The sequence below is a fragment of the Osmerus eperlanus genome, chromosome 6 (assembly GCF_963692335.1).
Source record: "Osmerus eperlanus chromosome 6, fOsmEpe2.1, whole genome shotgun sequence".
Taxonomy (NCBI): domain Eukaryota; kingdom Metazoa; phylum Chordata; class Actinopteri; order Osmeriformes; family Osmeridae; genus Osmerus; species Osmerus eperlanus.
In genome coordinates this window covers 15,786,083-15,808,084 of record NC_085023.1, presented here as the reverse complement: position 1 = coordinate 15,808,084, position 22,002 = coordinate 15,786,083, and the positions used below count along the sequence as shown (strand labels likewise).

At 41.3% G+C, this 22,002-nt stretch overlaps 3 protein-coding genes across 3 annotated transcripts; 1 reads left to right on the top strand and 2 right to left on the bottom strand.

The window, feature by feature from the left end:
- Positions 1-394: 394 nt before the first annotated feature.
- Positions 395-3,170, bottom strand: tmem254 (transmembrane protein 254). Its single transcript, XM_062463866.1, has 4 exons — positions 3,023-3,170; positions 1,918-2,021; positions 1,469-1,528; positions 395-1,215 (listed from the first exon to the last, which is right to left on the bottom strand). The coding sequence occupies exons 1-4, from the start codon at positions 3,107-3,109 to the stop codon at positions 1,095-1,097; spliced, it is 372 nt and encodes a 123-aa protein (XP_062319850.1). The 5' UTR covers positions 3,110-3,170; the 3' UTR covers positions 395-1,094.
- A 6,625-nt stretch (positions 3,171-9,795) lies between these two features.
- LOC134022384 (rho-related GTP-binding protein RhoQ) lies at positions 9,796-17,653 on the top strand. The gene is made up of 5 exons (XM_062463863.1): positions 9,796-10,404; positions 10,800-10,858; positions 14,864-15,028; positions 15,921-16,016; positions 16,182-17,653. The coding sequence occupies exons 1-5, from the start codon at positions 10,263-10,265 to the stop codon at positions 16,341-16,343; spliced, it is 624 nt and encodes a 207-aa protein (XP_062319847.1). The 5' UTR covers positions 9,796-10,262; the 3' UTR covers positions 16,344-17,653.
- A 605-nt stretch (positions 17,654-18,258) lies between these two features.
- LOC134022383 (GTP cyclohydrolase 1-like) lies at positions 18,259-21,068 on the bottom strand. Its single transcript, XM_062463862.1, has 5 exons — positions 20,429-21,068; positions 19,961-20,070; positions 19,733-19,820; positions 19,422-19,506; positions 18,259-19,032 (listed from the first exon to the last, which is right to left on the bottom strand). Exons 1-5 carry the CDS (start codon positions 20,700-20,702, stop codon positions 18,903-18,905), a joined length of 687 nt encoding a protein of 228 aa, XP_062319846.1. The 5' UTR covers positions 20,703-21,068; the 3' UTR covers positions 18,259-18,902.
- Positions 21,069-22,002: the final 934 nt, after the last annotated feature.

Sequence of the window (22,002 nt, the reverse complement as noted above, 5' to 3'; positions counted from 1 at the left end):
ATGGAACTTATTGAGAGGGTTTATGCAGATGGTGTCTCCATCCTCCACAATGCTGGGTGAGTATCTGTTGAGTAACTTATCCAGTAACTCACGGATATGATGCAAAAGACTGACCCACTGAATACTAAAGACATGCTGTGTATTTTCCCTGTAGATCAGTGCAGTATCCAGGACAGGCTCAGTTTGACTCCCTAACCTTAAATCACAGTTCATAACAGCCCAGTAAACCATCCTCACCTGCTGGAGGCTGACAGGCTTCCTGAGGGAGATGATCAGCCATCTGTGACACTAGTCAGGTTTGTAGCTGGTGCTGCTCAGTCAGAAGTAAAACAAGCTTCTTTGTTATGATATTGTTCCTGTTTGAGCTAAGGATAAGAGACTGCGTGAAAATGTATAAATGTGTTCATTAAACTTTATTGCTCACACTTTACATATTAAAAGAACTCTTATCTTGTATGACAAAATTGGTCCAGCAATTTAATTTTAAAGGCAAACGTGGGCATTAAAAAAACATCTGATGCTGATTTGTGGCTTCTCTTTTGAAAAAATTATATTATCATCCTTCAAAACTATTGATTCCAGCTGAAGCAACAATTATTTAATGCCCTTACAAGTCTTAATTGCATAAATCAGACAATGATTTGTCATAATCCCAAATTATGTTCCAGATAAACATGGTTCATAATCTATTGTAAACATTGCTAATTATATTTTAGAAATAATCTGACAAAGTAGACCCATTCCTTTGGGAGGAATGTGTATTATCTACTTTATATCTAATGTATTATTTACTGTAAACAACTGTTGTTAAATTTCTAACCTCACAGTTGTTCAGAAGGCCTCAAGTTCAGAGAGTGTATTTCTCTTGTTACTATAGTAATATACTAACAACGAAAAAGTTAGGTACCTAAATTCATAATGAGTTATTAGAATTCCATGGTTATCAAAAATTGCAACCCAAAAAAGGTTTCAGGGATTCACAGCAAACGTATTCATAGACACTCGATACTGGCCCAATTTAGAAGCTGCTTTAACCCATGTACCCTTTTACTAAAGTACAGCATTGTGGTACTTGGAGTCTCATCCGGGAGGACTCATTGGTGTTTGAGCCGGTCAGGCTTGTACTTGATGAGCAGGCCCAGCGAAGCAAAGCCAAACAGTATTGTTTGGACAAACCAAAGAAAGCGTGTCGTTGGTCCGGCAATCCCTTTTGCTCTGCAAAGACATGGCAGCGATTTCAATACCACATTTCAATACCACATTTCTAAATACAAGTGTAGTCTACAATTTGACACATACCATATGGTTTGAAACAATCTCCACCCCATTCTCCAACAGTGACTACAGAGTTTATCATCTTGTGCAACATTTGTACTTGTGTACACAATGGGTGTGGCAATGCATTGTGAGGAGAGCTGCTGCAGAACTACAGTGACCCCTAGGGGATGCAAGAGGTAGTTTTACTCACCTACAGATCCTCATGGCAACAAGAGCTTCAAACACATGGATGGCCCAGGCTGCCCACCAACTGAAACAGGGCAGAAGGATGTGAATGTTACAGCTCCGTTCTTATGCTACCAAATGGGTCATTGTGATTGATTAACAGGGCCATTATCAGCTGTTCTGAAATGGCAAGGAAAAGGCTAACGTTGATTAAGATGACTAATTATCTGCATTGTGTGGGTACTTAGCACTTCATAACGATAGGATCCATTGATGTGTGACAAGATTCATGGATAATCTATCTTTCCAATTCATTAGCATCACACAAGCTACACTACATTGAAACTATAACATTCAACAATATTCATCCCTTACACACTTACAGGCTATTTGCTGAATGTCTTACCATGGGTCTGTAACCTGGTTTAATGTCAGTACTGGATACTGTGTTAGTGGGTGTCCACTGTTTCTTACCCTTTTACCATGAGATCATGATGGTTGTGCACCAGGTATTTGGAAAGAGAGCCGAGTGGGCCCAGGTTGTCATAAGGGACATGTTCCGGCATGAAGACGACACACTGAAAGACATAAACATTTAGAAACTGTCAACTCAGAACAACAGAACAAAACAGATAATTCTGTAAGATATTCTACTGTATGGTACCCAAGGCCTATCCAATCCTTCAATTATCCAAATCAGTTTAGCCCAAACTGTGTCAAGTCCATAGTTTCATAGTATCATCCTAGAATATAGGCATGGATCACACAACACACCTGACAAAAACATCTATTATTCAGATCTCACTGGGCCTCCAGCTTGTGTACTAAGGTTTATTGTGAACCAACCCACCACCTTTGACCCTGAATGAGGCCAAACCCATTTTCGTCTTTGTTTGAACGTGGTATTGTAACTAGGCACGTTCAGTTAGCAAACCCTGACATTTATCTCAGAGGGAGCAGTTTAGATAATGAAGCAAGAAATGGGGAACTCGATAATGAATGAAATAGCAAGCTTGCCACATAAATAGAGTCTAGCTAGCCTAGTTATCCACACGTATGCCCACTAGCCTTACTCAAAAACCTCGACGTTTTGGATTGCTATTACGTAAACTATGTAGGCCAGCTATAACACATGCATAGCCTTGACTTTTGCCATACTCGACAAATATACTTATCCAGCTAATATATAACCCAAATTGATAACAGATCATTTAATCAACAAGACTGAACTGATTGATAACCTGACAAGCAGCTAACTAGCTAGCTATTTTGAAGAAAGGTAGCTCTAGCTCTAACTTAAAATAGAAAATCAAATGTATTTTAAAGTATGGTATTGTGTAATTGATTCCACACAAAACAAAATCAGCTAGCTATATAATAAACGCATACAATAATATTGATTAATCTCTGTCAACTCAGAATTTAGAATTGTTGTACTATACAGTAGCTACCCGGAACCTATTGGAAGTAACACGTTAGCTTGCTGGACGTTTTAGTAACATGGCGGCACTGAAAAATAAAACATACTTTATCATTAAAAAAAAACGATTTTACAACGACATGGGTTCTGTTAACTTACGGTGAAGTATCCCATTGAAAGCGTTACTGTAATTATCCAGAAAAGACTGGTCCTCTTAAAATAATCGCACCCATCACTTTTTGCCATGGTTGCTTGGTTGGTCCCCTTCTCTAATCTGAATGTGCAGTCACAACACGAATGCACAGTGTAAATTCACCCTGCTGACTGTTTGTGTAGTTAATAATCTACATCGTCGGTAAATTCCCCATAAATTATTTTATAGAGTGCCATTAATCGGTATGAGATTGAGGACTCATATATTTTCGAATAACATAACATATTGTTGCAGTACTGATCATTTCAAAATAAGTTTTTGTTATGTTTGAACTCAAAAGTGCTGCAGCCTTCTAAACTTGCCAATGACCCAGGATAATCCTTCTGCATGACAATAATGACACAACCGTTTGATCCATTTGTTGAAAAGCCCAGTAGTCAAACTATTAGTCGTCTTTAATCACTCACTCACGGGTCATTGTATGTAAACGTGTGGACAAACTGTAATCAGATGAAGCAGACTCAAAATATTACAAAAGTAGTCTATGACTAATGATATAGAGTTATGTTTTAAACACAATGGAAGCATTCAAATGTTGAAGGTAAAGTGCAGTCCATGGAAGTATCCGAATTCCTAAATGTAAGCTACTTTTAACAAAATAAACACTCTATTCATATAAAGCCGATTTTGGAGTGTGCCATAAGTATATGCATAAAATGTGATTGGATTTGGATGATACATCCACATTCGTCTTTGACCTGAATGAGTGGGACTCTCAGGAGCCGACCCCAACCCATTGAGACACTGATCCTCAGTCAGTCAGATAAGGGGTGAAGGAACCAGGAATGCCTCTCTCTAGAGTAGATGCTGATATTATAAGTCTTTCTATTTGTAGATAACATGGTTGCGATTCCACTGGACTCCATGTATGCGCAAGCTAGGTACACAGTAAATGTATATTGTATTAACCTTTTTTTGCATCCATATGAAAGAAGAAGTGATGTCATGGAGGTGAAAGGTCACCCTCACAAGGCCTGGACATGTCAAGTTGTCCTAAGAACTCAGTAGTGGGCACAGGCTAGCCCATTCAGTCGAATGGCTCTACTCTATCTAAATAGGGAGATAGTGGTCCAATTAATCATTAAACAATTAACAATCCCAGTTTTCCCAAGTATACTCACTGTTTTGCATTTGAAAAGAAATCAGTTGCAAAAGTTTCTTTTGAATTTTGCTTATCCTGTTAGTCATGTGAGGTAACCATTTTCAAGTGTATTGTTTACTGATTAAGCTCTGTTATTTTGCATATGCTATTAAAAGACTTTCAGAAACCACCTTTTAGTGACTAGTATTGAAATCACTCAAACTTATTTGTCAAAAATCAAACAGATATGTAAATAAAAGACTTTTAAATTGTTATTGTACTTTTAAACCAATTGCTTATTTTAACAGATATTCAAAGAACATTTTCACATTCCAAATATATTTGTAACATAGTACTGTATGAAAGATGCCACTGATCTTGCATGTACTTGATGGGGACTGCTATGGTTGGTTCTGTGTTGGGGTGTGTGGGTTGGTCAGATGATCTTAACTTTAGTATTGTAAAGACAGCATACACACCCCCATCCCCCATTCTCTCATTTGCTCCTTCAAAACAAACTGTCACCAATAAGATGACACTGCACAATCAGCACCTCTGATGGGAGGGGTGCTAAGGTGGGCCTGGGATCTCAGGTGATTCATATAAATAGGCCCCTGTTGCCTTCAGGAAACAAAGCTACTCAGATTTCGGCGCAGGAGCATCTTCACTTACCTACACTCAGAAGAACCGAAGGAACCAGAGACCTCACAGAATTATGTGGAAAGACACCAGCATTGGTAAGGAGATGTCATTGGCTGACACTGAATGTAATTTGCAGCTTTCTGTCTGAATGTAGAATGAATGGCCTGGTTTCTTCTGTAAATGCCTAGATGTGTATATATGTCTCAGATGTATTTATCATACTGCATGTGTCAAAGACAACATAAACACATTGCAGGGACTCGAGTTTGCTTGCTTGTTGATGTTCTACCATTACACAGCATCTTTGCATAACTGTGTTTCCTGTTTGGTTTAACTCTAGTATTGTAACATTGTTCACCACAAGTCTTCCAATATAGGGCTATTTTAGTGAGGAACAGTGTTGTATACAAGCCCAGGATAAGAACTCCCCCGCAACCCACTGTCCTGCCCTGGAGCGATGTCTGACACAGTCCCTGTCCTGTGTTTTCCCCCTAGAGGCCCCCAGACAGGTGACCTCCACCTCTGGAGGCCCATCCCGGAGCGCCAGCCGCAGGAAGAGAACCAGCTTCTCCAAGGAGCACGTAGAGCTCCTGCGCATTACCTTCGAGACAGACCCTTACCCTGGCATCAGCTTGAGAGAGAGCCTGTCCCAGACCACTGGCCTGCCGGAGTCTCGCATCCAGGTAAGAACATGGCCAAGATGGAACCTCGCATCATCATCTTTTGTATTTACTGGCAGGTCACTGATTTTCATGCAAATATGCATGCGCACAAACACACACACACACACATATACACACATACAATATGACAACATAGAAGACAACATGCAGGGGATTGTTGTGATAAACAGGGCTTTATGTTCAAATAGCCTATGGGTCAGAACTGTTGATACTGCAATCAGGCTTTTTAGTTTATCTGTTTCATCATTAAGATGAAGCAAGCACTTTTTATCTGCTTGGTTTTATTTGTATTGACTTGTAGAATGTACAACACTTACTGCAAACAGAGCAGATACCACCTAGATAAGAGCCAGTCTTTCACTATTTTCTCCATGTGTTTGTTGGTAAACTACGAAAATAATTAACAAAAACACAAAGCGAAGCAGACTATCTTAGTCAACAGCGATAACATCAACAGTATATCCTTGCAAATATCTGACACAAAGTCCCTTTCTTCTTTAGGTATGGTTCCAGAACAGACGAGCTCGGACACTGAAGTGTAAGGGAGCCAAGAAGGCCCTGTGGCAGTCAGAGACCACTACCCCGGATCCACTCCCCATGAGCACCGGTGGAACTCAGCCTAGCACCACCCCTCTGCCCTCCCAGTGCTCACCGCCACCCTACCCAGCACAGGTAAAGCAGGAAGTGGAGGCAGACTGCTTCTATGGCACTTGCCCACCAGCTTACTCTACCCCAAAGGACACTAGCCACTACAGCTCCATGTTTGGCCTTCACCATAGTATTCTACTGGCCGCCAGCTCCAGCCATGCAGTTAGGAAACCTGGTTACCAGATGGTCCCAGGAGGCTGGCCCCAAATGGGAGAGCAGCCATCCCCACTGCCGTCCACGTGGAGTCCTCTGGAGGGGAGCAGCTACAGCTCAGGCTCCAGCCAAGGTTTGCTTTACCCAGGATCATCAAAGCAGCAACAGCCCTTCTACATGGCCTGTGGAGAGCCCATGTCCAAGGGCCAGGCTCCATCCACCCCTGACTCTGGCTGCTGGGAGGTGGGCCAGGAGAACTCCTCACCTATGGCGGGTCAGTACTGCCAGTTGGATGGTCCCTGGAGCAGAGCCTCTCCAGAGTCTTATCTGATGTCTAGCCACCCAGGGCAGGACCTGCATCAGCACACCTCACTGCCTGAGCTCCCTGCCCTATCCTTGCAGGAGATCCTAGGAGTACTTGAGGGAGAGTGGTGGGAGGGAGACCGTCTGGACCTTACCACATCTGAGGACACTAGTGTTTACTAAGAATATTTGATTATTTTGGTGATCTCTTCATTGCCTTGTACAGGACTCTATTTGGATTGTGTTTGTAGGACTGTCACTGCTTTTTAAATCCCAATCCAGTTTTGTTGATTTATTTATCTATTTATTATTTATTGCACTTGTATCATAATAAATTAATCATATTCAACAAGTTTGCTTATTTTATTATAATTTTTTTAAAATATATTTTTCTGTTGTGGCACACCAGAGAAAATTGTCCAGATTATGAAACAGAAAAACAAACATGTGTCTAAAGGGGAGTTAAAGTCTTTCATCTTTATCAAAATCCTTTGGTTATCAGGTCTGTATCAGTTCTCCAGACTGGTGATTCTAACACTTTTTCTATTTCAAACACAAAGTTACGAAAACACAAGATAGGACAGGATGCTTGGCTTGTTTTTTTCCGCACATGGATGCACATTTGTTATCTTTGGACTCTGTTTGTACTGAATTGGTTTCAAACTAGGATGTGAGCTTCATTTGTTCATTTTCTTGTGCAGATTAATCTCCAGAACAAACATGATACAGACAAGGCAGTAGAGAACCCTGCCTTCTTTCTTGTGTTCCATCTTTACAGTGCGACTAAGGAAGGGTTTCAAACTGTTAACAACAGAGACAATGTGAGAGGCATTCACATAGTTAGAACATGTCATTTATACGCAGCCTGAAAGAGAATATAGCAATGGAAAGCTGCAGTTATCCTATTGCACCACAAGATGTCCCTGTGCAACTACTAAGGTAGGTTAGTCTATCACAGTTAAAAGTTTTTTGAGAGGGATTTCTCAGTGGTGTAAATACACAAACCGTGAAAAAATCAACAACTGCCTTTAAGTTTTTGTAAATTCTTTATTTATGGTGGTAAGAATTGTAATTTATACTTTATCAACTAAAATCACCCTGGTTAAATGGATTTCTTAACCTTTCAACATACCTCCCAACTCAAGTGGATTCATTTTCTTTTACTGGTGATACAAAGGATCAATTCAACCTTCAGATTGCTTAATGGTATTTGACAGGGTTACCGTGGCATGTCGACATGACTGTTCAATGGCTGTCCCCAGACAAATACTTCTAACCAGATGGCTTCCTCCCCATGACCTCTCCTGCTTTTTCCCTCCATCTTATCATCAAGTAGGGTGAAGTGCCTTGCCCAAGGACACAACGTCATTTGGCAGAGCCGGGGATTGAACCAGCAACCTTCAGATTACTAGTCGGATTCCCTCACCGCTCAGCCACCTGACTCCCACCTGGAGGGGTGACTTATCACACACACAGATGTGTTATGCTTGCACATCCTTTTCGTAGATAGTGTTCATTTGTCTACTGTCTAACAAGCCGGAGGAAGAGAGGCGTATGAGTGATGGTCCTCAGCTGCTGCCAGTCCGGGGACGAGCCCAGCCTTCACTAAAAACATGGCCTGTAATTTAACCAAAGCCTCCCAGCGAGCCTGCCCTGCACACTCTAATTTAGGAGCTCATCTCAGCTTTGTGATTGCCTGCACAACTCTGTTCTGCCTTGGTGCTACGCATCTTCACTTTAAATGACCAACAGATGACGGATGCTCTTTTGAAGATGTGTGTGTGTGTGTGCACAGGGGGGTGTAGTAATGAGAAGAGCAGTGAGACTACCACAGATGCAATGTAGTATGCAGACTGTGGATTACTTCATTTTTTATTGCAGAACATGATAGATATATAGTGCAGTTTGAGTGAAAAGTTTAATCTAAGTTCTATTTATATTAATTTATGAATATCTTAAGAACTCCACAAATTTGTAAAAAATGTGATAACCCATGCTATTCCAGCATGACATTTTTTCAAAAAGCTTCTTGCAATGTCTGTTTGGCTTTCTCAGTCTTCAATTCTTCCATCAAATGTTAAATGTGGTATTAGACCATTGTACCACTGTATAAATAAATGTGCACATAGTTTTTTTTTATAGAGTTAGGATAATACAATTTGCATTGTCAATATGGGTCATTGTGTGTAGTCAATTTACTGTAGGCTGTAATGTAGCAAAATGTAATAAAAAAATAGTCTGAACACTGTGTATATATTTATATACTCACCATTAAAGTAGTCGTGTTACAGAAATAGCCAGTTGGTATTAAATGTCACCCACTAGGAAATAAGGCCAGCAGCCCACTAATGAACTCATGCAGCTGACCAGACCTACCTGTCAACAACAAAGTCGATACACACTTTAAGTTGTGGAGCAGGGGTACAGAAATGTACTAAGAATTGCCATACGCAACAGTTCATTTACAAATACCCAGCGTCTAGTTCTGTGATTTCAAATGTTCCTTGGCCTTCAACTACTGCATAGCTACTATAAGTAATATATACAACACCTACAGTGCAACATGATTTTGACGGCAAGGATGAGGTAATTGTTTGGTCACGTGACAGCTGCAGCAACTGTCAAATGTGATGACAGCGCTACCAGGACGGTCGGAGCGGCGGCGCATCCTCAGCGCACTTCTCCTGCTGCTTGCATGGTCACGCCCCTTCGAGCCGATTGGACCACTAACATCTGGCTAGGGAACATCGTCAAATACAGTTGATAAGAGATGAAAGTACAAGGTAGCGAGTAGACACACATTTTGCACTTATTGAAAACCCACTGTCTTTAGTTTAACATATAAAATAAGATAATAGGGTAATATACTTAATAAAGTCTGAATAACATATTCAGGATGTCAGCTCAATTCTAATAGGCCTTAGCTATGCAAAATAATCTCTCTTTCTGGAGGCTATGCCCCTCCCCCTCCACAATTTTATGAAATGAATGGAAAAGTTATCATGCATTTCAAACTTTATGATAAAGTCACATGATGTATTTAAAGATCTTTAGACTACTGCAAACTGTTCTGTTTCAACTGAGATGACTGTAGAACTATGTTTGAGTCAGTGCTGTTTCAACTCCTGGAGGCTACGGCTATTATCCTGAAGTGATAATCGGGAGAAAAACGCACGGAACACGCAATTGTGGACAAAATTAGGATACCACTTGTGGAGTTTGACTAGAGCCCCTTGGTCTCAAGTTCTAGCCCCGCCTCTCCAGCAAGCGAACCCACCTTGTCTATAGGCTACTGCCAACCTAAACGAAGCAAGGGACCGAGAGCCAAGGGGCGAGCTGGGGAACAGGCGCCGTGACTTCCACGCTCGCGTATTGCAGACTGTACCGACAGACCTGGGCGGGGGACAGAGAGATCTTGTCACCGAGTTAATCCATTTCTGAATAAGAAGTAGTGAAACCTGCATTGTTTGTTTCGTCTGTATATGCGGAGCGAGAGGAAACCCCCTTCATATTTACTGGCAAATTTGTTAAACGTGGACGGTGGGAGAGATGCAATTCCAATTGATCTCGGTGCGTCGCGCAATTGGACTCAGACGCTGGTGATGCCTGTCGATTGGGGATCACCGTGCAGCTCAGGAAAACAGGGCGTCGGAGGATTATGGTTATGTCCGGATCATGGCAAACGGAACCGGTACTATTATGTTGAAATGCGTTGTAGTTGGTGACGGTGCTGTGGGTAAAACATGTCTGTTAATGAGCTATGCCAATGACGCCTTTCCCGAGGAGTATGTGCCCACTGTGTTTGACCACTATGCAGGTATGGGTAGTTTTTACTTTAAACCTAAACATTTATCTATGACCCTAACCATTAGTGATTGCATAATCCCTATGCTTGCACTCAAATTGCATAAACGACTGTCTAGCAAAAGTTGTTAAAAGGATGTCAACTAGCTAGTAAAATGATATCCCTGGAATGTGTAGCCTAAACATTTATTTAGAAAACAACCGTAGTTTCATAATATTCCTCAAATTACATTGGCTTGCATCTAATCCAAACCACTTGTTTGCCTTCATTTTATTAGGGGGAGGAGGGGATTAGACAACCCTTTCTCCCCATAGCGCTCTTTCTCTAGCTCTCTCACTCTCTAGCTCTCTCTCTCTGTAGCTCTCTCTCTGTGTCGTTCTCATCCAGCCTTTGTGATTGCTTTGCAGTGAGTGTCAATGTTGGCGGGAAGCAGTACTTATTGGGATTGTACGACACAGCTGGTCAGGTACAGTTTATTTTAACTCTGGCTCAGTGCCAAGCATGCCACGTCCAAGGACATAATTTCTCTGTCTCTCTCTTTCTCTGTCGATCCCATTTGTCTCGTGGACTGGTAACCAAACAACGTTGCTCTAAACACACCCACAAATTTCAGTTTGGAAGTTAAGCTGCAACAGGTGATGGTTTTCACACATGGCTGTAATGCCAGAGTCTGCTGTGTGTGATTGACAGTGCTGGTAGTGAGTGGTCTCAATAGGTCTATTATGTGGAGAACAGGGGTCCTATGTCCAGTAGTGATGTCACCATCTTAATGGGACTGGCCAATGCTTAGGCTTTGTCTTTACAATGTAGCATTATGTTACAAGAGTTTAGTTCAACTCCCACTGTGCGCACACTGAAACATGTGTATTCACACACATACTGTAATGTTTCACACTCTCACACGGCGCACATATAAACACGGCCCCTTTCCGTGGCCCTCCACTCTCCCCAATAGTTTTTCCGCCATCTAAAAGTGGCAAGTGACACACAGCAAAGAATAGTTCACACTTCTCAGGACCAGATTTAACTGTGTGAAGTCCAAATGTGTCCTGAGCTGAAACCCAACCCGCTCGCCGGAAAGGTGACGAGCGCCAAGAGGACGGCTTGGAAATATTCAGGGAGTCCATTGTTCATGGTTAGAAAATCAATTCCAGGAGCAACCTTCTGTCTCTTCAGAGTCAGTACAGAATCAAAGCCCCAACAATGAAACATACAGACCTATGATATGCTTATGAAGAAACATGTGGTTGTAAATCAGTTGCCAAGGGACCCAGGCGTACAACTTTGTGTTTGTTCCTATGATTGCAAATGTGTGTCAGAAGCAGCATATTTGTTTTTAGCTGATTCAAAGCATTTGTGAAATTGAGAAGTTACCCAGATGTCGAGTGTGGGTGCCGAGGCCACAGAGAGTAGAGTTACTTCTCAGCCTACACAGCCCCTTCGCCCCCACCTCATCTGACCTCTTTATGCAGAGCACAAGGCCAGCTGGTAATGTTTATAGCTTCAGCATCTGATCAAAGACTGAGTGCTGGATAGAGAGAGAAGGGGAGGGCGAATTAGAGAGGGAGGAAGAGGGAGAGACAGGGAAAGAGGAAGACAGAGAGACAGAAAGGAGGGGGTGTGGGTGAGAGAGATAAAACGAAAGCAGCTTTTCAGACCGCTAATTCGGCCCATAGAGGTGACCCAGAATGTGGATAAACTAACCCTTTGTACATTTTCTCTCCCTCTGTCTCTGTTAGTGCAAACCACCAAGCCACAGACACCAATTCCCCCTCTCCCTCCGTAGTCTCCACCTCTGACTCTGCATTACACATGTTTTATTGGCTCCAAGGACCTTTTTAATATTTATATCCCTGGCAGGGTGCTGGAGCTCCCACAATTCTTTGTTGTTTCAGAGTATATCACTGACCCATTTGCACATGATGGAGAGTCATGTACAACCCTGTGACCCAATGTAACAATAACATCAGAAAAAGATACCAGGGTAACATAATTATACCAGACCAGTAATAAGGGTAAGTTATTGTGCTCTGACTGTGTTTTTGTATGCTGTCCCATCCGGACATACTACATGTATCCAGACATGTAGCCCATTCTATTAGCTCTTGAACGTATAGATGCAGAATTGAGGAACAAGTCTTTATTTATTTATTCATCCTGCTGTTGCTGCTCTAATGTGAAACTAGCAGCATCACTGTTCTGGTGGAGGAAACAGGAAGTGGATATCAAGTGCTGCTGTACCCATGGCAACACTGCCCAACCGCCGCCATCCCGCTTCCCTCCCCCAGAATCCGCCTTACTCATTCCTACATTTCTACTACTTCACTACTTTGCTACATTTACTCATCCCATAGCCAGCCTTTTTTGGTACAGTTTTTTGACTCATAGCCCTAATGTGGCCCAGTGACCCCCAGACATCACAGCAGGGGGGGGGGCAGTAAGTGGGCTTTACTCAGCCATAAGGGCCATCTTTACTGAGCTGTAGCCTTATGTAGCTAGATGCCCCTTCTGAACTCTTAAGCTGTCTGCTGTTGATGAGCATTGAAGCTTGTTCATCACGGACCGTGATTGCAAACAGAAGGAGTACTTAAAGAAGAATTTCCTCTCCATTGAACAGCATCCATGTGGTTGGCCTCAAGGTATTGCCTAACCTCATGTCCAATAATAACCCATAGATAGAACTCAGAAGCGTCTCCTTGCGCTTGTTTTCCTAGCCAGCGGCCATGTTTGAACAGGCGTCTGTCTCTGACACCGCCAGCCAAAGTGACTATGGAGGATGAGGGGGAGGAGGAATGACTCACTGATATCATAGCTCTCATATGTCACTGACTCAACAACACACACAGTGGGCATGCCATGCAAAGCCTCACCCTCACAGAAATGTATAGACATGTACAGGAGAGGTGGTATGCATATACCCTGCTTATTAGCACTCCAAACACACCCCTGTGCTCTATCTGTCTCTATCTCACTCTACTAATCTCTCACTCTTTACACCTCTGTCTCTCTGTCTTTCCTTCACCGGCACTCATCTCTCTCATACTACTTGATATACACACGTGATGTAAAGGTGACATTTACATACATGACATAAGGTAGGTATGTAGTAAAGAAACAGTGTGGTAATCAGAGAGATCTACGGCTGTTAGGGCTCTACGGCAGCTGTCGTGGTACAACCTGAGAAGCTGCTGTGTTTACAGTAAGCTGCTGAGACGACGGCAAGACTGTGTGTTCTGCACGTATGCTGGGGGATGAATGTTGCTTCTGTACACACACACACAAATACACTCACTCTCTCACAGACCAGTACAGACACAAACACTCACATGATCTTACACAAGACATCTTGAGACATCTCAGCCCTTTTTCTATGTGATCTGGTCATGTTTCCAGGAGGGCTGATAATGTCAGTTCCTTCAGAAACTGTCTACAACTCAGCAGTATATCTGCCCAACTTCTAATCGAATATGTACATAATATAAAAGTCATATACAAAGTCATAGACAAGCTATATAATTCATTAGCATACAGATTTATTTTCCTCAATAGATTTATATGTAAATGACTTGAATCAGATGCCAGAGTGCTCCTCTCTCAATAAACTTTAAAGTAGCACTGCACCAAAGTGTGAATGTTGTGACAGTGAGAGACTGAAATAAGACACGATGGTGGCAATTTATATTGTAACATTTTATCTTCCGGACAGAGGGATGTTGATGGATTAAATTATTTTGACTGGATTGGGCTGATTAGGCTTTTCATTTGTATGACCCCACTCAAATCATACATCACTATACGTCCACATCATTCAGAGGGATGGGTCATGAACACCAAAAGTGCCACCAGACACCAGACCTAATATACACATATATTTAATTCTGTGCACATACAGTAACAAGCAGCCAAAGGCATTTATCAGTGACAGGCAAGAGAGTTTGGGATCGCTGTTGGTAAGGAAATCCTTTGGTTATGCCACTGTGCAATAGTTTGAGACATATCGGAGATGGCAGTTGCAGTGGCGAAAAAGGTCTCATGCCTTTCTTCTTGATTTCTGTGAAGTGCTGCAAATGTGAAGAAATCCCTTGTGGCAAATTGTGACAGAGAAAAAGCGAAATATTGAAAGACAGAGGTCATCTGGTAGAATCTGCACATTCCTTCATTTTATAACTTATTGCTGGAATGGCTAATTTTTTATGCTCATCGCTCCTGTCATAAAACTGCTCACTGCTCTCATAAAAGAGCCTAGTAGCTTGGAAGAACCCAGCAGATACTGTAAGCATAGCAGTGTAGTCTCTCTCTCATGCGGTCTCTCACTTTTTAAAAGGATGACTGTACATTCGCTGGACTCATTTTTCTTACAATTGAATAATTAATGAATGATAATTCCGTACATGCGATGAAAGGGAGGCTGCAAGATCATCGAACCTCTTCCTCTCCTGTCTCTCCACCTCTCAAACACACACTTTCCCAGGAGGACTATGACCGCCTCCGGCCCCTGTCCTACCCCATGACCGATGTCTTCCTCATCTGCTTCTCTGTGGTTAACCCAGCCAGCTTCCAGAACGTTAGGGAGGAGTGGGTGCCGGAATTGCAGGAATATGCACCTACTGTCCCCTACCTGCTCATAGGAACCCAGGTGAGTGTGGTCGATGCAGCTAGTGTCCCCTACCTGTTAGGAGGAACCCGGGTGAGACCAACCAAGTGTATACAGTGTACATTAGAAGTCATTCACGCTTTATTGATATCACTGGTGCCTATAAAATGCTACTACCAAACACCTCACACAGATTACACTCACTTTGAACTATTTAGAGCTCTCAGATGTATTCATATTGAGGACCATCTCCATGATAAGAACTGGCTAGTCTACACATCAAATCCACAATTGTTCATAACTCTGTTCGTGTTCCCTGACAAGCAGCAGCAGAGCATGGGCACAGTGGTGGAGAGGTTAGCATTGTAGACGTTTGATTTATTGTACTGTCAGCTGATATTTACTAGTCTTTTATCCCTTGTCAATGAATCAGTCGGTTGCCTGAGTTGCATGCTAATGTAGGTCCATAGGCTCAGACATGAGACCGGAGCCACATAACTGCCAATCGGTGCACACTGTGCTAGCCTCAACGGGACTTGCTATGTCTGAAAGTACTATATGTACTTAAGTTATGCATGGGGAGTGTGTGTTTTATAAGTGCATTCATTAAAGTACTTTCATTAAAGTTTTTTTACATGGGGTCTATGTGCTTTGCTTTTAAATGAATGTGTGCACAGTAGATGAAGGGACTAATAGGCCTACTATTAATTCCATGACAAAAAATAGATTAGGGTAAGGGAAGTAGATTTAATATAAGAATGCCACACAGCAAGCAGGCTTCCCTGATACATTCATCCTTGTACAACTGTATTCTCATATAATAGAATGCAAAACTCAAGACTTTGCTTGAAGGTGCAGTTTATCTTTGATCCTTCCCAGCTGAGTTGTGTATCTGCTGACAGGAAGCCTGCTGCGTTATCTCCATTCATTTCAGATTGACCTGCGTGATGACCCAAAGACCATATCCAAGCTGAATGACATGAAGGAGAAGCCAATCACCACTGAGCAGGGCCAGAGGCTGGCCAAAGAGGTACACTGCTGTTAGCAGTGGGGAGAGACTGCGATTTGAGAGGGGAGCTCACTGAGCAGGAGAGTGATAGAACTCCTTCTGGTCTGGTTCGAATTTTGATGAATTCTCATTTGTGTCTACTGATCAGTCTGTGTTTGACGGCCTGGGCGTCGTTTCTCTTCCCAGATTGGAGCATGTTGTTACGTGGAGTGCTCTGCCCTGACACAGAAGGGACTGAAGACTGTGTTTGACGAGGCCATCATCGCCATCCTTACCCCCAAGAGGAAGAAAGGAGCCCTGAAGAGAAGATTGGGGCCGCGATGTATTAATTGCTGTCTTATCACGTGATGCAAGGCACAGGCAAAGCCAACAACCAACCTGAATACACCTCTGAACTAAGGACAGAGACGTCATAAACAGGGGAGAGAGTGACCGAAAGACTGAAATTGATATAAGAGGAAACCATCTTAGATTTGGGCACCTCAAAAGCTTAATGTTTTTCCTGCTGTCTGCGGGGTGATATTGCAGTTTTACAACCAAAGGAGCAGACCCAAGTCAATCTCCTCAGCAAGACTGTATAGGCCTCCCAAAGTACCTTCTTTTTTAACCGTTTTTTAATCCTTTTACTTGTACAAACTTACATTATAAACTGTAAGGAAAAAAGTATGCATTTTTAAGTTTTGAGTAATTGTTTTCTAATATCATTCATAGTTATAGAGGAAGATGGAATGTGTTGTATTGCATTCTGTACCTTTCATCCAGGAGCTTTACATGAGCTTGGAAGTCAACCTCATCTTTTTCTTCAATTTTCTTTAAGAAACAGAATGGAATCCCTTTAGTATAAAGAGGGAATATTCGTGTTTGAAGAATGACTCCTCCACCTATCCTTTGTTAAGAAAACACTATAAGCTCTATATGGTTTGACTTGCAGTGCAAATATAACATGAACCTGGGTTTATGCCCAAAGAACTGAATGTGACTGTATAGAATGGATGTTAATGGGGATGAGACAACCCAATATGTCCATTTCAATTAAGCACATACTATGTCTTATCCCTATTCCCCATCCAAGCACAGTCTCTAGACAACCTCCTTACTCACTCTGGCTTCTAATGCCAAGGACTGGAGCACAGAGTATTAGTTTGAGCACAACTCCCCTACCCAACCACAATATCCCCTCAACTTGCACACTTAAACCCAGTTTGACCCTCTACCCCCTCCTCATACACTCCCTCTTTCAAACCTCCTACTCTCCCATACCCTATCCAAGTTAGAAGGAAAAGACCTCGAATATTTGTCAGCTAAACTGAAAGATCATCAGGATTGATATTTGAACGTTTATTCATTTATATTGATGTATAAAGGTGCCAACTTAATTATAAATGACTGATCTTATAGGTTTTATTTTTATTTTAACATGTTTATAAAAAGCTTTAATGGTAACGGTGCTCCTTTTCTGCCCAAACTTGCATTTTATTATTTGTGTTAATTCCCCAGCACATTAAGGAGTTAACCTTCTCTCCCTGAACAGGGAATGTTGAGCCTGAACACATGCTGTTGAGGTTAATGCCTCAGGTCATCCTGAGTACTACAGACACCAGTGTAGCCTCTTCCCATTCAACTTTCTCTATTCTGAATAAATGTGATTACTGTCTTAATCTATTTTGGGGTCTTATTCAGAAATGAGCAGGTTTACCACTGAAAGAGGCATTAAGCCACAAGCAGGTGAGAACACTGCTGTTTCAAATGAATGGGTACTGATAAAATATCCATCTCTGGTTCTTGAGCATCCTCTGCTGTCCAATTTTCTCCCAATCAAAACGTTTCCACACAAAAAAAATGTAAAAAGAGGGCACCCTTCAAAAAATGTATTTTTAAATTGTCAATTGAAATGTTGTCGAGCAAGACCTCATTTGAGTTTTTCCATAAAGTGCCTGTGATGCAACATGTCTGACTTGTTACATTTACATTTAGTCATTTAGCAGACGCTCTTATCCAGAGCGACTTTACAGTAAGTACAGGGACATTCCCCCGAGGCAAGTAGGGTGAAGTGCCTTGCCCAAGGACACAACGTAATTTTGCACAGCCGGGAATCGAACTGGCAATCTTCTGATTACTAGCCCAATTCCCTAACCGCTCAGCCACCTGACTGTTAGGCCTTTTTTTCTTTTCCGTGAAAATAGCTTCTCAAAAAACATTAGAGACGATACTTTACCATCTTGTGTCCTGAGCAAGACACCTGCCGATTTTTATTGAGTGCCTGGTTTGCAAAAATAATCGAGCCATGGACACACAGACACAAACAGATTCCTGGAATTAGAGATTACACAAGCCTTCTTGAAATTGTCAAACCAACGAAACCTTTATTTATTTGACATGAATTTGATCGGTTCTTCATAGTCTCAGAAACATTGTCATAATTGAAGGTTATGGAGGTGTGTTTGTGGAACATATGTATGTAGTATTATCACCATTAGATTAAGGGTTAAGTCCCCTCAACTCTAGATTGGCAGCACTTGCTATTGTATAAATGTGTTGTTGTTTTTTGCTGTGTACATGTACATGATATACAGATGTACGCAACAGTAACAATGGTGTCATATCAACATTGTCACAACCTCAGGACTACTTATGATATCACATATATAACACTCATAAACATGTATAAATGATGGTGACCCTTAATAATGATAATGGGCCCCTGTTCGTTTTTTTGCACCAATCATTGGACAATAATTCTATAAATGCAGCAGCACCAGTTCAGCCCTACAGAGTCTCTTATTCAGGGGGGAAACTACAGAGGAGAATGCTTGACATCAACTAAGACTGTCAGTGAGATACATAATACGGGGAGGAAAGAAAAGAAAAAGGCTTTGCTTGGAAAGCCCCACAGATAGTTTGATCGTGTCAGTTCCTCTTGATCAGAGACAGAAACTCCTCGCGAGTCTTGGGATCCTCCTGAAACACTCCGATCATGACGCTGGTTGCAGTTCTGCTATTTATTTTCTGGACACCTCTCATCACCATGCACATATGACTGAAACACATAATATAAAAGATTAGAGTACCATCTTCAGTTAATAGTTGTAATTCATTGAACGAACTGACAAATATGTTTGATACATGTTCAAATTCAAACTTATATTAACTTTAAGTTAGTTAAACTTAAATTTTAAAGCACAGAAAGATATGTAATAGTTTGACAAACTATACCCGGGCATAGTTTTTCTGTTTAAAAAAAATATAAAGGTTGTAATACTGGTGTAGTTTCAATGTAGACTACTTTCTCTCTCCCTTACTGTGACATTTAGTTAAAAACAAACTATATGTTTAGCATGTGGAATTTACACTGCCATGGAATATTTTCTTCTTGAAACATAATATACAAAACATCCAGGAAGAATATGACCATGGCATGCCACTTACCCTGCCTCAATAATGACTGCAACACCCTTTGGCTCCAATGCCTCTGAGATAGCAGTAGCAATCTGTCTGGTTAGACGCTCCTGAACTGAAAAAAAAAACATGTTATTACATAGACCTGGTTTGAAGGGATTAACTGTTGGCATTAGTCATCAGCATGCTAACTCAAAAATGTGATCATGATGTGAATATGATCATTGACCTATGCACTTTTGTAAAGCTATCTCTTGGAAGTCGCTTTGGATAAAAGCGTCTGCTAAATGAATACATGTAAATGTAAAAATAAATGGGATATAGTTCAAGAGCAGACATACCTTGAAGTCTTCTGCTGTAGATTTCAACAATTCTTGCTAGTTTACTGAGACCAACTACTTTATTGTTTGGAATGTATCCTATGTGAACCTATAGCAGTGAAGGAAAACAATATATGTAATGATTCATTGGTTATCAAGTAATAGGATGGTTTCAAAAGCCAGCCATGATCAAATAGTGAAATATCTTTATTCTTATCATTATTTGTTAACATTGCAATGTTGTTTTACCCTGCCAAAGAAGGGCACCAGGTGATGCTCACAGAGGGAGAACATGTCGATGTCCTTCACTATTACCATCTCACTGTGGTTCTCATCGAAGATGGCATCATTCAGGATGTCTGAGAAAGGAAAGGTAAAACTGGTTAAACATATATACCCTGAGGTGACTTGAACAAGTGTAAATCATTTTTTATTACTTCTGAGAAAAATAGTGGTTTTATACTTTAGACTACTGAATAGTTCTCATGCAGCTTGTTCATCTACGTATAAGGCATGTTTGCTTAATTTTGAATGCATTTTAAGGTTCAGAAAGCGGCTTTGTTGGATGTGATAGCCTGACTAATGCATTATACAGTAATATAGTACACAGTATGCTACTACAACGAAGATTAAAACAAAGCTCTCATTGACTGTTGATTTGTGATCGATCAATCTCTTGAATTAATGTTTCCAGGCTAGTTAATAAAAACGTCTCACCTTGTACAGTCTCATGGTAGCCTTTAGTAAGGAACTGCATAGCCTTTGCTGCGCGCAATGGTGTGCGTAAAAGGCCCTCGCGTTCGGTGTCCTCGCCCAGCTCTCTAAGGACAGTAGTGTAAGCCCCTTCTATGGCAGAAAGCATGGACACATCTTCCGAATCCTTGTGGGATTTTACAGGTATGCGCCCTTCTGATAATTGGAACTCAACGATTCTTTTGTTCAATCCGTTGAGATGTTCTGGGACTTTTTTTCCATTACTGACACTGTTCATTTTTTAAGCTTTTTGGTACTAGAAACTGGGTTTTGGTCAATTGATTAAAAAAAAACAACAATATTTCTCGGTTGAGTGATGGAGAGATTGATATGCAGGCTCTGATATTTTCTGGAAGAATGCAGAGATTTTCGCTAAGAGCAGACGGATGGGATGGTTTTATCCTAAACCCTATTTATGGGAGTAGCTTACCTTTAACCGTGAACCATAAGCATAGCACATCAGTTATAAATATTTCGTCACGCCTTTGGTCCATTGGTAAGGAGTGACTTTTTGAAAGTGCAACTAAATGGAACATTAACTATAAATCAATTTTTGGAGACCAGGCGAACAGCAGCCTAAATCGTTTTGTGACAAATCATTCTAAGAAAACGTTGGGCTAGTGAGACAATCTCGTGAGTGAATCTCGTGTGATTCCTGCTTCTTGCCTCGTGTAGGGTGGCCGCATACGGCTCACATGACTTTGAGAAAATCCTTGACATATGTGATATAAATGTGATATTGATAGGACATAATGCTGAGTCATTGGCCCATGTGCATTAAACTGCAAATGAGTATGCACACACTGTGTAGCATTCAGTATAATTTCTTTGTGCAGTTAAGATTGTTGCAGGGCTCTCAAGTCCCACGCATTCGCCGTGCGACTCACGCATTTCAATAATTTCTCGCGCTTTCATGCAACACCTTGTATTTTCACGTTGGAAAGTACAGGGATAACTTGTCCCGCTATATACACTTAATGGACGAGGCGCAGGCATACGGAGGGAAGTTTACTGCCCAGTTGATAGTTGTTCGGGTTATACAGAGTTAAATGCCACCTGGTTGAATTAAATAAACAAGTTAAGCAAGTCATATGTTGAGGAGTATTAAATGTAAAATCGCAACACTTGGATCTTCTTACAGTGATTCTGGTCTTTCGTTTGTAACACAGATCACTCAAAGGTGCATCACAACAATTATTCAACTCTTCATGCAAACATTTCTGAATTATCTTGACAGATTTGTCAAGAATAGATAGATCATCCCATCTCTCATAGTTTGTCTCTTTTTTTTTAAATATCCCCGAAAAGGTTAAATGTCAAGAGGACTATGACAAAAGGCATTTTGCCACAGCTGGGGAGGGGGCCAGAGAAAATCATTCATTTTCAGCTGAACAGTCACATGAGTGTCAGAAGCTGATATTCGAATAGATTAAACTCAGCAGGCTGCTTCAAAATCCTTGAGTGCCAAATATGCACACTACAATGTAGCATTTTTACATTTACATTTTAGTCATTTAGCAGACGTTCTTATCCAGAGC

Excerpts from the sequence above, each read along its gene's own strand:
- tmem254 (XM_062463866.1), bottom strand. The coding sequence starts at position 3,109 with ATGGCAAAAAGTGATGGGTGCGATTATTTTAAGAGGACCAGTCTTTTC. Across the intron at positions 1,529-1,917 it reads CATGATCTCATGGTAAAAGG|TTGGTGGGCAGCCTGGGCCA; the intron begins GTAAGAAACAGT and ends GCCCTGTTTCAG. Across the intron at positions 1,216-1,468 it reads GTTGCCATGAGGATCTGTAG|AGCAAAAGGGATTGCCGGAC; the intron begins GTGAGTAAAACT and ends ATGTCTTTGCAG.
- LOC134022384 (XM_062463863.1), top strand. The coding sequence starts at position 10,263 with ATGGCAAACGGAACCGGTACTATTATGTTGAAATGCGTTGTAGTTGGT. Across the intron at positions 10,859-14,863 it reads TGTACGACACAGCTGGTCAG|GAGGACTATGACCGCCTCCG; the intron begins GTACAGTTTATT and ends ACACTTTCCCAG. Across the intron at positions 15,029-15,920 it reads ACCTGCTCATAGGAACCCAG|ATTGACCTGCGTGATGACCC; the intron begins GTGAGTGTGGTC and ends CATTCATTTCAG.
- LOC134022383 (XM_062463862.1), bottom strand. The coding sequence starts at position 20,702 with ATGAACAGTGTCAGTAATGGAAAAAAAGTCCCAGAACATCTCAACGGA. Across the intron at positions 19,821-19,960 it reads TGGTGCCCTTCTTTGGCAGG|GTTCACATAGGATACATTCC; the intron begins GTAAAACAACAT and ends TCACTGCTATAG. Across the intron at positions 19,033-19,421 it reads GCAGTCATTATTGAGGCAGG|TCATATGTGCATGGTGATGA; the intron begins GTAAGTGGCATG and ends TATGTGTTTCAG.